This window comes from Miniopterus schreibersii, assembly GCF_964146895.1.
Source record: "Miniopterus schreibersii genome assembly, chromosome: 1".
Taxonomy (NCBI): Eukaryota; Metazoa; Chordata; class Mammalia; order Chiroptera; family Miniopteridae; genus Miniopterus; species Miniopterus schreibersii.
In genome coordinates this window covers 46,933,917-46,949,070 of record NC_138101.1, presented here as the reverse complement: position 1 = coordinate 46,949,070, position 15,154 = coordinate 46,933,917, and the positions used below count along the sequence as shown (strand labels likewise).

The 15,154-nt window shown below is 42.3% G+C and overlaps 1 protein-coding gene across 1 annotated transcript in view; it reads left to right on the top strand.

Annotated features, from left to right (window-relative positions):
- Positions 1-204: 204 nt before the first annotated feature.
- The window catches only part of PRKG2 (protein kinase cGMP-dependent 2), an 86,624-nt gene continuing 71,674 nt past the window's right edge, over positions 205-15,154 (top strand). The window contains exons 1-2 of the mRNA XM_081140586.1: positions 205-869; positions 11,053-11,526. Of these exons, the coding sequence (XP_080996712.1) occupies positions 11,066-11,526 (461 nt within the window). The 5' untranslated portion in view covers positions 205-869; positions 11,053-11,065. The remainder of the gene's footprint in view (positions 870-11,052; positions 11,527-15,154) is intronic.

Genomic DNA, 15,154 nt, shown 5'->3' with positions numbered 1-15,154 from the left:
GAAACCACTGGCCCAGCATCACGTGCATCGGCGACTGGATGGACCAAGCCACGGCTTCCGAGCCCGGGAGGAGCGCGCGGCGCAGCTGCCCCGGGTCACACCAGCTTCCAGAAGGCGCCGGTGGGACGGGCGAAGGCACGGCCGGGACGCGCCCGTTTGCGCCCCGGGAGGCGCGGCGCGGCGGCGGAGAGCCCGCCGGGAAACACGCCGGAGGGGTGAGGGGAAGGGAGGCGACGGAAAAGGGGAACACCCCGTGAACTTTCCTCTCCCCTCGTCCCGCACACTTGAAATAGAAAGAACAACAACGCGGGGAAAATGCTTACGGCCGCGACGTTATCTCGGCGCTGAAGTTGCCGCACTCGGGAAGGCAGAGGGTATAAAGTGCAGCCTGCAGCCGCCGCCGCCGGTCTTGGGAGGGACGGTTCCAGCCGCGGTGCGCGCGCGCGCGGGCGACCCCGCTTTTAGGGAGGCTGGCTGCCTGCTCTTCCACTCCAAAGCCCCGGCTGACCCCTGCCCCCCTCCCTTTCCTCCTCTCCTCCCTCCGTCTCTCCCCTCCCTCCTCGCGCGCGTCTCCTGTGCAGCGGCCCCCGCGGAGGAGCCAGGCGGCGGCACCGACGCCGCCACAGCTGCCGCCCGCACCGAGCTCGCCGGCTCCCGCCCGCGCTTCCGCAGCTCCGGAGGAGACCTAGCGGCGCGCCCTGCGCACGGCCCGGGCGGGCTGAGCTGACCTGCCCTCGGATCGGATCGGATTGGACCGGACCGGGCGCTGGCAGCTGCTGGGGAGGGCGGCCTGGGAGAGGACGCGGAGACGCAGGGCCGGCCGCGCCGGGGTGACAAGCTGCGCACCTGGAAAGTTACCCGGCTCCCTGGTGAGGTTCGCGGGCTGGGGGCGCGGGCGCCGGGGCGCGTCGGGAGGGCCGGGGTGGGACACGCGCGTGTGCATGCCGTGCGCGCCTTGCCGGCCGTGCGCCTCCGTTCCACACCCAGCGGGGCTCGTTCCTGTGCTGTTGGCGCGTGGACGTGGGCACGCGTTGCGTTCGCTTGGTGTGGCCGCGTTTCGCGAGCTCCGGGAGGCAGGGGAGGCTACTTGATTTTAAGCAGCTCGCCTAGGGGAGGGAGGGGAGAGCTCCGCGCCAGCGGGGAGTCCTCGGGTTTCTCCGCGCCCTCAGCCGGGGGCAGCGCTGGAGACTTGCTCCGAGCTGGGGCTCGGCGCCGCCGTCAGGGCGTGCGCTCCGGCTCCGGGTAGCCGCTGGGAGACCGCGCTCGGGCAAGGACTTCAGGAGTCCTTGTAAACTTGTGTGGGTGTCCTGTGGCACTCCCAGCACCGCGGGGCGCTTTCACGTTTCTTGCTCTGTATTTCCAGGTGATGAAGGAAGAAAAAAGAGCAAACACATAAAAACAATAAACCAGCCACTTTGGGAATGAGAGAAAAAGCAGTGGGTTCGAGTTTGAGAAAAACTAGGGTGCATTTGAGAACAGAAAGAAACAATGGGGGCAGAATTAACAGAATGAAAGGCCTGACAAATGTCTTGGTTTCCTTATTTTCATCGTGTCCCCCAAATTTCCAGAGACTTTTTTTTTTTTTTTTTGTAAAGGAGGAAAGCAATATACAGCTGGCCCTCCTCAGTTCCTTAGAAATTATCTTTTTTTTGCAAGTTTCTTCTTTGCAGGTGACCATCCCACTTACATACAGTAACTGTTGCCAGTACTGCTGTTTAATTTTACACAGGAGGAGCTAATATCCTGGAGAATTCTCTTTGGAGAATTGGAGGCCATCTTCTCCGTTGGAACATTGTGCACCTAATAATAAAGGACGTAAAAAGACAGTGCAGAGAGATCTTTCTCTTTTATGTGAAATGCTCCACGCCAGTATTCTGAAATCCTTGCAAGTGAGGCTAATTCACCTCATAGTGAAGGCATTTGATGCCTGATTGTTGCCCAGGTCTTTGGATCCCATATTGCTTCCTGTAGGCCAGTGATTTTCAACCAGTGTGCTGCGAGCACATTTAAAACATGCGATACTGGCTGTTTAGTCAGGGGCACTTACCTCTTTTCCCTTAGAGTGTCAAATAAAAAAATGACAACAACTAATGTAACAATAGCTAATAGCTGTCCCATGTGAGTGAATCACAATGATGCCTTTTTTTTTCTTCAGATTGGTAAAAAATATATTTTGGGGTGTTTTGCAAAATTTTAGTAATTTATGTGTGCCATGAGATGAAAAAGGTTGAAAAGTGCTATTCTCAGCTATTTTCCTATTAATGATTCTCTTTCCCCCTATGTTTTCACATTCTGTCTTCCCTGGTTCCTTATTCCGGCCTTATAAATAAGTCAAGTTTCCACTGTTAGGAAAATCCATTTCATGCTACCATCTTGAGGTCCCTCCTCTGAGCACCGGCTCTTCCCATGGTCCATTGTAATCCGGGTTCCATCCTCTCACGAAAGGCTAAGTTCAGTGCGTTCCCCCTCGTATCTCATTTGGTTTGATGTGTCTGTGGGGTGCGCACTGCAGCGTGCTCACCTCCTGAAAATCTTATCTTCCTTGCCTCCAGGATACTTCTTCCGAGATGTCTTAATCGTACAGCTACACTTCCTTCATCTTTGTTACTGGCTTCCCCTCCTTGTCCGGTTTACCTATAGATTAGATAGTAGGCACTGGTGTTATCTAAGTATACACACATAACAATAACAGCGTTCCTTTCTTCTCTCCCTTAGAGATCTCATGTATGAATGGGACTTCAGTTCCTACCTCTGTGACGAGGCCCCTTACCTTGACCTTTCTTCTGTGTTACCTTCTGCTAGACATTTTCACCTTGGTGACTCATAGACACCTCAGACTCCACATATGAAGACTCATTACTGTCTCATAAAGCATGCTCATTCCCTGGACTTTGGCCGATGTCACCGTACGTGGCCCATGCATTGTACTCTCTTCATTTTTAATGAATGAATGTGTCCATAGCACTACCTTCCTCCAAGCCTTCCTCGATCAAACCATTGGAATCATTTTTGACTCCCCATTTAATGACCACACTTAGAGATTCTGCCCCTGCAGTATTCCTCCCACCATTCTCAACTTTTACTGTTAATCCCTCCAAATCATCTCTCACTTTCACCAAAGCAATAGCTTCTTCCCACTGTATCTCTCATTTTTCTTTCGAACTTCATGTAGACCTAGCACCTTTCCTCTCCTCAGTGCCAGTCTCCTAGCACTTTCATCTACTTCTTCAGGCTCCACTTCTGTACCAATGGTTGCCGAGTATTTTTGGTTCCCTTTTTCTCATGTTCTAGTCCTTAATTTCTTATTGCCTACTGAACTCCTCGACCTTAACATTTCCACAGGTCCCTCAACTGAGCATGTCCAAAATTAAACTCACTATCTTTTCTCTCAATATCTGCTCCTCATGTTGGTTAATGACATCACCTCTCACCCAGCTGCCACGACGGAAACTTCCAAATCTTTATTGTTTCTTCTTATCACCACTCAAATTCTATAAGCTGCAATCTCCTGACCTACCTCTCTAAAATTCCATTCCTCTGTGTTTGCCTGTTTATTTTATACCATACCACCCAAAAGTAGTTGAATAGAATGCCACCAAATTTGGCAGTGAAAATATAGGATATGTGGCAATTATAAAATTTACAGTGAACATTCTGCACTTCAAAGAGACAGCCAACCTCTAGAGTAGCTGGAACTGGTACCATGAGAATCTTGTATGACTGCCTGACAAGAGAAAATTACTCTCCAAATTACGATGCTGTGGACAGAGAAAACAAGTAGTAGATTCAAACCTGAGTCCCATGTCAGTGGTCACAAGATCAGATGGACAGATATTTTAATTGTGGCAGTGATATGGAATTGCACTCTTTCACACAAGGAAAATGCTGTGTGGTTTGCTTCAGGGAGGAGAGGCAGGGATTTATATATCCCATGACGGTTAGTTATTTTCTAAAAGAACTTTAGTGAAACAAAGTGAAGGATAACACGAAATGTATGCTTCATATGTTCTTAGGAGACTGTCTATAAAAGCCTGTATAATCACTCCTCTGGTCCCAGGCTACACTGCCCATATCATGAAAAAGAATCTATTCTACTTTTCATGACTTATTGAAGGGAAGGAAATTGCAGAGTTATCTATAGCCATAGCTTTTTTCCAAATTTCCTATGACGATGTTCTTCTCTCTCGCTACCATGGAGATTATTCATTTTTTCTTGAGTTCAGGGAGTTCAAGACATTAGAACAAGGTTGGAGCTCTGTCTGGCTGTAATCCGGGCCCCATAGCCTCCTACTTGGATTGGTGCGGTAGCCTTTTCCTTTGATTTTCTTCCTTCAAACTCTTTTCACTCCATTCTGTATTTATTGCCAAGAAAGTTATTTTTCTAAAGGCCAAATACTACCATATCACTTGAAAGAAACTTGACTTACACTAAAATCCAGATACCATAGCATGGCATATGATGACGTTTTTCAGTATCTTGCTCCAGTATCTTACTTTTTCAGCTTCATTTCTCATCACTCTCTACCCATCTTGCATTCACTCCTTAGTACATCTCCCTCCCCCCCCTTCCTCCCTCCCTCCCTGCCTCCCTCCCTGCCTCCCTTCCTCCCTTCCTTTCTTCTTTCTTTTTTAATAATAGGCTTTGGTCTTTAGAGCAGTTTTAGGTTTACAAAAAAATTAGATGAAAAGTACAGAGAGTTTCCATATATTCCCCTCACGCTTCCCTTTCCCCTGTTCTTAGCAGCTTGCATTAGTGTGGTACATTTGTTACAACTGAAGAACCAATATTGATACATTACTATTAACTAAAGTACATCTTTTACGATAGGGTTCATTGTTTGTGTTGTACATTCTATGGGCTTGGACAAATGTATGAAGACATGTATCCACCATTACAATATCACACAGAATAGTTTCACTGCCCTAAAATTGCCCTGTGCTCCACCTATTCATTCCTTTCTCCCTCTCCCCAAGTCCCTGGCAACCACTGATCTTTTTACTGTCCCCAAGTTTTGTCATATCCAGAATGTCATATAGTTGAAATCATACAGTGAGTAGGTTTCTCAGGTTGACTTCTTTCACTTAGTAATATGCATTTAAAGTTCGTCCATGTCTTTTTTTTTCTTTTTTTTTTTTAATATGTCTTTATTGATTTCAGAGAGAGGAAAGGAGAGGGAGAGAGAGAGAGACAGAAACATCAATGATGAGAGTCATTGATCGAGCCCACAACCCAGGCATGTGCCCTGACCGGGAATCGAACCCCGATCTCCTGGATCCTAGGTCAACGCTCAACCACTGAGCCACACCCAGCGGGGCATCCATGTCTTTTTATGGCTTAATAGTTATTACTTTGCATCGCTGAATAATATTTATTTAATTATCTGGATATACCAGCTTGTTTACCCATCCATCCATTTGAAGGACATCTCAGTTGCTTCCAAGTTTTGGCAATTGTGAATAAAGCTGCTATAAACAGCCATGTGTAGGTTTTGGTGTGGATATATGTTTTCCTATCAGTTGGATACATACCAGGGAACATGATTGCAGGATTGCATGATTATTTAGCGTAGTAAGAAACTGCCAAACTGTCTTCCCAAGTGACTGTGTCACTTCGCATTCTCACGAGCAGTGACTGAGAATTGCTGCTGCTCCACATCCTCTCCAGCGTAGCTGCTGTCAGTGTTTTGGCCACTCTAATAGGCGAGTAGTGGCAGCTCACTGTTGTTTTAATTTGAGATTATGTGATTACATATAACGTTGAGCATCTTTTCATATCCTTATTTGCCATGTATGTATCTTCTGTGGTGAAGTGTCTGTTTATATTTTGACCATTTTCAGCTGGATTGTTTCCTATGGGTTTGGACAAATGTATAAAGACATGTATTCACCATGTTGAATGTTAAGAGTTCTTTGTATATTTTGGATACCAGTCCTTTATTTGATATATGTTGTGCAAATATTTTCTTCAGTCGATGGCTGTTGTTTCATTCTCTTAATAGTGTCTTTTGCAGAGTAAACTTTTTCAATTTTAATTAAGTCCAACCTCTCAATTTTTTTCATGGATTGTACTTTCGGTGTTTTATCCAAAAACATCATTAAACCCAAGATCACCATCATTAAACCCAAGATCACTTAGATTTTCTTTTATATTTTATAGTTTTGTGTTTTATATGTAGGTTTTTGATCCATTTTGAGCTAATTTTTGTGACAGATATAAGGTTTGTGTCTAGATTAATTTTTTATTTTATTTTTTTAGCATACAGGATGTCTAGTTGTTCTAATACAATTTGTTAAAAGAACTATCCTTTCTCCATTGAATTGCCTTTATTCCTTTGTCAAAGGTCAGTGGACTGTACTTGGATGGGTCTATTTCTGGGCTCTCTATTCTGTATCATTGACCTATCTGTCTGTTCTTTCACCAATACCACACTGTCTTGGTTATTGCAGCTTTATTGTAAGCCTTGAAGTCTGGTAGTACCAGCACTCTGACTTTGTTCTTTTATGACATTGTGTTGGTTTAGTACATATTTTTTGAGCAATATATTTTTCTACTAAGATGAGTTATTTTGTTGGGTAAATGATGTTACAGTAATAATAGTAGTAATATTTAATATTTATTAAACACTGTATGTCAGGCACTGTGCTAAATTCTTATTATGGTTAATCTCATTGAACTCTCTGGCAGCTTTAAATAATATGCAACAACATTTTACCTGCCTGCCTATTGATCTATCAATGTGTCTGTCTCTCTCTTCTATTATTGACACTCGACCTCAAAATCATGTCCAAGGACATATAAATACTAAGTGCAAATGTTTGGACTGGGACTCTGGCTCTATAACCTTAGCCAGCCCTATAGCATATCATATCCCATATTTACAGATATACAGATATGTATCAAAGTGTACTTGTGTATTTTTATATCAGACTCCAGATGGGTAGAGAGAGAAATAGATATTTTCCAGATCAGAGCCAAGATTTTTGTTTCCAACTACTTTAGGGCTGGAGGAAAAACAGACAACAAAGCCTAATTCCTCCCACATGGGCTGCCAGGTGTTAATCTGCCTGCAGAAGCCTCACAGTGAGTTCTGCTCTTCCTGTGTCTTTTCTAGTTGCCTCTTATATATGACATTTCCTAAAGAGTGATTAAATGAACGTAATAATCATTGATAATTTCGTGCGGTTTTCCTCTCCTCTTGCTAAACGCCACCTCTCATTATGTTCCTCGGCCCTGTCCCGGGCTGCAGAATACTGCTTTCACAGCAAACCATATCTTCTTTGTTGTTGTTGCCTTCAAAGATAATTAGGTGGGTCCTTTCGGAATAAGGAGTTTGCAGCGACGCGTGTGAAAAGATAGAGGCCACAGGAGGGCGTTACAAAGGAGGAGGCCCTGCGGTCCTGGGGCCGGGGCTGGGTGGGCAGGAAGCTTTCCCGCCTCCATCTTTCGGCAGCCTTCCCTTAATGAGAAGGTTTCCCAGGCTGTTTGTTCCAGAATGACTTATTTTCTTCTCTCTCTCTATCTCTCTTTCCTTTTTTTTAGAAAGAGAATTTTATTTGGAATGAAAATATAGAGCCCATCGCAATGACTTTTTTTTTTTTTTAAATATATCTTTATTGATTTCAGAGAGAGGAAAGGAGAGGGAGAGAGAGAGATAGAAACATCAATGATGAGAGCCATTGATCGGCTGCCTCCTACATGCCCCCTACCGGGGATCGAGCCCCAAACCCCAGGCATGTGCCCTGACCCGGAATCGAACCTCTGTCTCCTGGATCCTAGGTTGATGCTCAACTGCTGAGCCATGCTGGCCGGGAAGACTTCTTTTCTTAATGAAAGTTATAATTCAGGCAGAGTATAAGATCTACCCCCCCACCCCCATGGAAATAAATTGCATCTTAAAGACCTCTGGTCTGGAAGACCTGTAGTTTACTAGACTACTGTCCCCCGCAACAGTGACGCCCTGTGGGCATTTCCCCACGTGTCAGACATTGCTCCTGATGCCTTACTAACATGCTCTTCATAGGAGTAACCCATTATGAGATGGATGTACTTATATCCATTTTCTAGATTAGAAAACAGATGATTCTATCTAAGTAACTCATAGAAGGTTACACAGCTGGGGAAGGCAGATTGTTTTTCTACCCTGGATAGCTACCCTTTATTGCTCTTGTTAAATCCTGATCTGTATCGCCAAGCTCATTTCTTATTACTTTATGTGCTGCCTTCTGATTATAAGAATGATTCTAATAACCTATAGTTGCTAGATTGATGGAGCAGCATCCTGTGGTTCATTTCTCCTTGTGGCTAGCAATACATATTTGAGAAATAGCTTATCTGTCTTAGTGACTGATATAGGAAACAGTGAATCCAATTAGGTTTTATGAAGCCAGACACTCGAAGCCTTGGCTTGAGGGACAAAATTGAATGGGTGAACTCACTAAGAAATCTGACATAGTACTGAGCCATTTGGTAACTTCCATATCTTAGATTAGTGACTTGAAAGATGAGTTGCTCTCATTTTACCCCTCCTTGGAATTGGAGATAACTTGAAAGATTTATATAGCTTTCAAACTGACTTTATTAAAACCAGATAATAGTTGGTGTTTTGGGAGAATTTAACATCTACTTAATTGTGTTTCAGGTTTGTAAAATTACTGGATTGGTACAGAATGTTTTAAATGCCATACATAGAGCAAAAATGATTGTAGGCCTTTTTGTATTTAGAATTCTAGAATTGTTTTCTGTGTCAAATTTGACGGCAAATTCATGGAGCTATGCCCCTGATATAGAACATGACAGCTCTTAGTTAGCAATTGTTCGATGAATAAAAAATGAGTTGTTAGTTTAATATTAGATTTAAGAGTTTTTCTATTCACTTTTTTAAAAAATAAAGTAATCCCTTTTCTCCCAACTCCCTTCCTTCCATCCTGCCTTGGTTTAGGAATGCTTGTCCATGAACCAAAAATGTGTGTCTAGAAGATGGCTCATAGCTGCATATTAAAAACTTGTGCACACATTAATTTCAGATACCTTTGGGGGTATCTCATGCCTGTCATTCAGAATCTCATTCAAGGTTATTCTTAGGTCCAAATCTGACGCCTTCTGAATATGTTATTTGAGTTACAACGGTGTCCATGGCTACTTCTTTGAATTCTAGCCTCCTTTTAGAATTCTAGTCTCCTCAACCTTTTTATATATCCTTAATATCTAAGAACAGTAAATGCTGCCAAGTCAACAGATACTTAAAGGTTAAACCTGCCATGTCTCTGCAACATATAAAGGCAATTCCCTGGAGACTAATGTTTATTTATGGCTGCTTGGAACCTGACTTCTATGAAGAGTATCTGAGTATTGCAAGACTATTTTTATAAGTACATTTATTTTCTGTTTGCACCATCCACCTTAGGCAACTTGCCTTGGCTATTTAGCTGCTTCTGTTTGAAACTTAGAGGCTATTTTACATGATTATGTCTCTGTCTTTATTGTTGTAGAGGTCACAATTATTCTGGTAGATCTAGTGAAATTAGCCTAAGAATTTGAAATTTGGAGGAAGAGGGGGGCAAGAATGTGTGGGTTATATAACTTCAGAGTTTCATCTACCTCTTCTGATTAGGTAACGAGAGGTAATTAAACTTAGTTTATAAATGCTATAATGCCTCTTGGGTTATGGCTGTCAAAAACTGCACATGCAAAAGTATGAAGTTTAAATAAGTAGCCCCAAAAGACTTAAACTTACCTTAATTAATCAAAGCAGTATTTTCCCAACCTCACCCTTTCAAGTTCTTTTTGATTTTGCTCACATGTGCTTGTTATCTGCAGATAATTTATTTTCTGTTTTCACTGAATTGACTCAGTAATCCTAATTACTGAAGTTAGCCTCTATTTAAGCAATAATGTCAATGAAATCACAACTTTGTGGTGCCTGTTATCTATATTTCTAATGAATATTAAAATAAATGCATATCTGTTGAACCACAAAATATTTCAGAACCAACTAAAAGCATTCCTTGTAATTCTGATCTGCTTTTCACATCACAAGACTCATTGGACGCAGGACCACTGTGGGGCCTACATTGAGGATATTCTTATTTTATTTTATTTTTTTAATATTATTTTTTAATCCTCACCTGAGGATATTTTTTCCATTGCTTTTCAGAGAAAGTGGAAGGGGGGAGAGAGAGAGAGAGAGAGAGTGAGCACCTGCAACTGAGATACTTGCCCTTGGCTGGAATCGAACCCAGGACCATTCAGTCCACGGGCCAATGCTCTAACCACTGAACAAAACTGGCTAGGGTGAAGATATTCTTAACAGCAAAAAAGAAAAATTGGAGCCTTATACTATAGGTGGTCATTTTTGGACAACCTTGGCTCTAAAGGCATAAAGGATGTAGAAGAACCTCCATACCTCTGTTTTACCTTCTAGTAACTGCAATCTGGAAGTTTTGTTTTGTTTGTTTTTGTGTGTGTGTGTGTTGTTGTTTTTTCTTTCTAAGAGGGAGCATTATCAGAAATGCAAAACTTAATAGGTACCCAGGGCAGGAGAAAAGCGCTAATAAAGCCACACCAGCCCTGCCCCTCCTCCCCGAATGCAGATGTGTTGACTTCTAAATGCGGGGAGGGTTCCTTAGTGTAGCCGCACAGGGAGCTGTGAGACTTGTCACTTTTCCAAGTCTCAGCTGCTGTAGCTTCTCATTTGTTAGCGTTTTATCTTGCCATGCTGACATCCAAATCGCAGCTTTTGACAGCTGTCCGGAGAGAATGACCAAAGAGAACAGCAGGTAACACAAGCCATTTGTGCAAAAGGCTCAGGTGTGATACTTGTGCAGGCAAAGAGACAGGGTACAATGGAACCAAATGCCAGCTCCTCCTCGTGCAGGGATAAAAGAAATGGATCAACAGCTTTCCTGCTGGAAGCATGGGGGAATTGAGTGGTTATCAGACAATGATGACATCTGTGTTTCTACTTATGAAACAGATTGGAATGAGAGGAGTGGTGGGGGCTCTTGGGATGTGAAACTCCACTGGATAATTCCCAGTTCTCTGCCCTCTCTCAGGTCCCTGAGCAAAATGGGAAATGGTTCAGTGAAACCCAAACATCCCAAGCATCCAGACGGCCAGTCCGGGAACCTCACCTACAATGCCCTTCGCAGCAAGGTGACAGAGCTGGAGAGAGAGCTGAGGAGGAAGGATGCTGAGATCCAGGAGCGGGAGTACCACTTGAAGGAACTGCGGGAGCAGCTGTCGAAGCAGACGGTGGCCATTGCCGAGCTCACAGAGGAGCTGCAGAACAAGTGTATCCAGCTGAACAAGCTGCAGGATGTGGTACACATCCAGGGCGGCAGCCTGCTCCAGGCCTCTCCGGATGGGGTGCCCCTGGAGGTCCACCGGAAGACCTCGGGACTTGTCTCTCTCCACAGCAGGAGGGGAGCAAAGGCTGGGGTGTCTGCTGAGCCAACAACCCGAACCTACGACCTCAACAAACCCCCTGAATTTTCCTTTGAGAAAGCAAGAGTCAGAAAGGAGTCCAGGTAAGAAGTTCCCACGCTCCTGTGACTCAGCTGGCCTTAATATTATGAAACACTAGAGAGATATTTCTAAAGCCTCAGTGGTAAAGAGCATATTACCCCTTTCAGATTTGGGGATAAAAGAACTTCTAAAATGGTTTTGTCTTGCAAGAGGGTCCCCCTGTAAGGAGAACTTTTCTTTAAAGCAGGAACTGTGCTTTACCTGGACATTGATTTGTGATATGTATAACTAAGGGACTGAGATTATGAAAGTCATTTCCATTACCTCAAAAACCCTAGGGGAGTTGAAGAAGTAGTTTTAGGATGTCTACCCTTCTCTCTTTCTATAAGAGTGGACTTAAATATATACACATATGCCCTGTCGGGTGTGGCGTAGCGGTTGAGCATTGACCTAGGATCCAGGAGGTCACAGTTTGATTCCGGGTCAGGGAACATGCCTAGGTTCGGGTCTCGATCCCCAGTAGGGGGCGTGCAGGAGGAAGCCAGTCAATGAGGACTCTCTCTCCTTCTCTCTTACTCTCTCTGAAATTAATAAAGATATATTTTAAAAATAAAAAATAAAAGTATACACATATTACAATGAATTATGAATATGTATAGCAAAGCCACTAACTAGCAATTCATCTGCAAATGTTATGAAAAAGGAATAAGCTAGAGTCTCAGAAGGAGATGAATTCATTCATTCACCCCATAGTTCAGATTGAGCACCATACTACTTTCTTCCAGCCACTGTTAGATGCTAAGTACATATCTGTGAATAAATAGACACAGAGCCTTTCTCAGGGAGAGATAGACAGTGTACATGAAAACAAATAAACATTGTATAACTATTAATTAGGATAAATGATATGATAGGTATAGTGTGTAGTGTCTGGAATTAGGAAGAAAGAGGGGCAAAGAGGCAACACAATTGGGATTATCAGGGGGGCCTGGCTGAGAAAGTGACCTTTAACTGAGACCCAAAGGAGAAAATGGAGCATAAATGAGGGCGAAACAATATTTCAGACAGAGGGAGCAATTAAAAGCTAGAATTAATTTTTAAAATAAGGATTTTTATAAAAGCATGTAAATATCTACCACAGCATTCTTATATGTGTGTGTTGTGTGTGTTGTGTGTGTGTGTACGTTTCTTTTCTGGCTCACGTTTGAATATCCTAACTAGGAAAGACTGACTAGAAACATCATGAGTTAGGGTCTTCTTTTCACATTATTTTTAAATGAGAAAGTATAAATTAGTTGAAATTAGATCTTTTGATTTGATAATGTCTTGGCTGAGCCTGGATCTCTCTTGCAAAAATTCAAGATTTATGAAATTAAAAAAATTTTAATTTATTCACTCATACAAGTAATATAAATCAAGATAAAACATCTGACTTAAACAAATAAATGATTAATTTTGACAACAGATATAAAGGCAGGTTTAATTCATCAATTTGTTGACAGTACTTGACACATAGTGAATGATCAATAAATATTTGTTAGGGAAACAAGTCATGCTGGATTATTAATTATATTATTCTGTGGCTGAAAGAAATCTGATAGTTCAGAAGAGTGTTTCTAAGCCAAGATTTTTTATTATTAGTTGGTTTAGAAAGGTCTTATTTAGTCCTTTTAATAACTACTTATTTTTAATGGTATCATTCAAATGGTACACAGATTAAAAAATTGTAAGTGTTATAAACTTATGCTTGTTTTTCAAGCATAAGATTGAGCATCATCTAGTGTTCTCTTATGATATATCAGAGATATATGCACATATAGCAATACTAAATATTCCACATTATATTACTATATATGTATACATAAGCACAATATATTGTTTACCCACAAAAAAAATCTTTCAAATAGCAATGAGCTTGTATATCTAGGACAGTGTGAGAGAATTTAATAGCAATTCATCTTCTTTCACCTTCTCCCTACATATTCTACCAGATTTCTCCTCTTGAATGAAGATTGTGTTCAATTATTTTGTTCCAAAGACTTATGTCCTTCTTGAAGCAAAACACCATTCTCCTGGTTAGATAACTGACCTATCCAAGATAAACATATTTATTTGTAATTCTTTGTTATAACCAGGCCAAGAAAATCAGTAGTTATACACAGTTAAGTTTCTGTAGGGAGTGGGACACAGGAGAGAAAAGACATTATAACTCTTGAATAAGGGTTAGCAATGATTCCTCTCATTATAAAAGCAAGCCAGATGGGTACAAGTCTGTGCTGAGGTCATGATGAAGAAACAGGCTCATTGATTCCTTAATGATTCAGTCCTAAGGATACCAAACTAGATCATTCATGCCCTAATAGTCCCTGTATGCTTTTATAGAGCCTTGCGGTTCTAAATTGGAAATTCATATGGGAACCACTCTTTTTTCGTTGACTGGTTTGTGCCTCAGGTGTGAAGTTTGTGCCTCATTTTTCTTATAAAATATCTCTCTCCTTACCTGTGGAATAACTTGCTAAACACAGGTGACATCATCAATTCAGATATTTCAAATTTTCCAGTTGTTTAAAAGTGCTCAATATTGCAATTCATTTTCCATTTTCAAACAGTTTCAGTTTTAGAGAAAAGCCATAGGTAAACTTTGGATATTTTTATATATCTTTTATACAGTCTATGAAAAATTTTGTAAGAAACAATTTTCTAGAAGTTAGATCATTAAAAAGATGGGAGCATCATTCCCTGATAAAGGGATGATGTCAGTATCCATTGGTTTGGCTGCTTGTCCAGCAGTTCTGTTAGGTAGTAGAGAATTTAAGATATCTGTCAAAATGGTTCCTTCATTTATTTTTAGGTCCACATGATTTATTTGTTGAACTTTTATAAACTTTCCTGGCTGAATTTATGACTAAATTCATTCCTACTATGTGTCCTCTACATTTTGGATAAAGTCCCTCCCCCACCCAATATCTGAAAGCTTGAGAGGCTTTTCAGTCTTTTTGTCAAAAAGGATGTCTCTGATGGATACTTAACAGTGAGCAAGAAGTGAGGGGAGACTCAGCCCTCCTGCAATCAACAAGAGTAGGGAGATATGAAGTACTGACAGAAACCAGAGAATAACATTTAGGGAAATGATAGATTTGCAATTTGAGGATTCAGACTCAGGAACTCACCAGAAACCCTAAAACCCACACCACAGCAGTCTGTGAATTTGCTGAGGCCTCTGTGCTCAAATACATTATAAATGGCAAGTGAACCTCATCAACTATCGGGCAGTCTGCTCCTGCCAGCTCTGTTGTCCTGTACCCATCCAGTGTACTTATAGGTACTGAAGGGGTAGCTCAAACTATATACATAGTTACCCTTCCCTCCTTCCCTCCTTCCCTCCTTCCCCCCTTCCTCCCTTCCTCCCTTCCTCCCTTCCTCCCTAAATATATCTTTATTGATTTCAGAGAGAGGAAAGGAGAGGGAGAGAGATAGAAACATCAATGATGAGAGAGTCATTGATCGAGCCCACAACCTGGGCATGTGACCTGATCAGGAATTGAACCCCGATCGCCTGGATCCCAGGTTGACACTCAACCACTGAGCCACGCCCGGCCGGGCTCCCTGCTTTCTTTATATGGGGGAATTTATAGCTCTACTGCCTTTGGGCAACCCTTGAAATTTGTCTCTTAGAAAATTCAAGGGTCA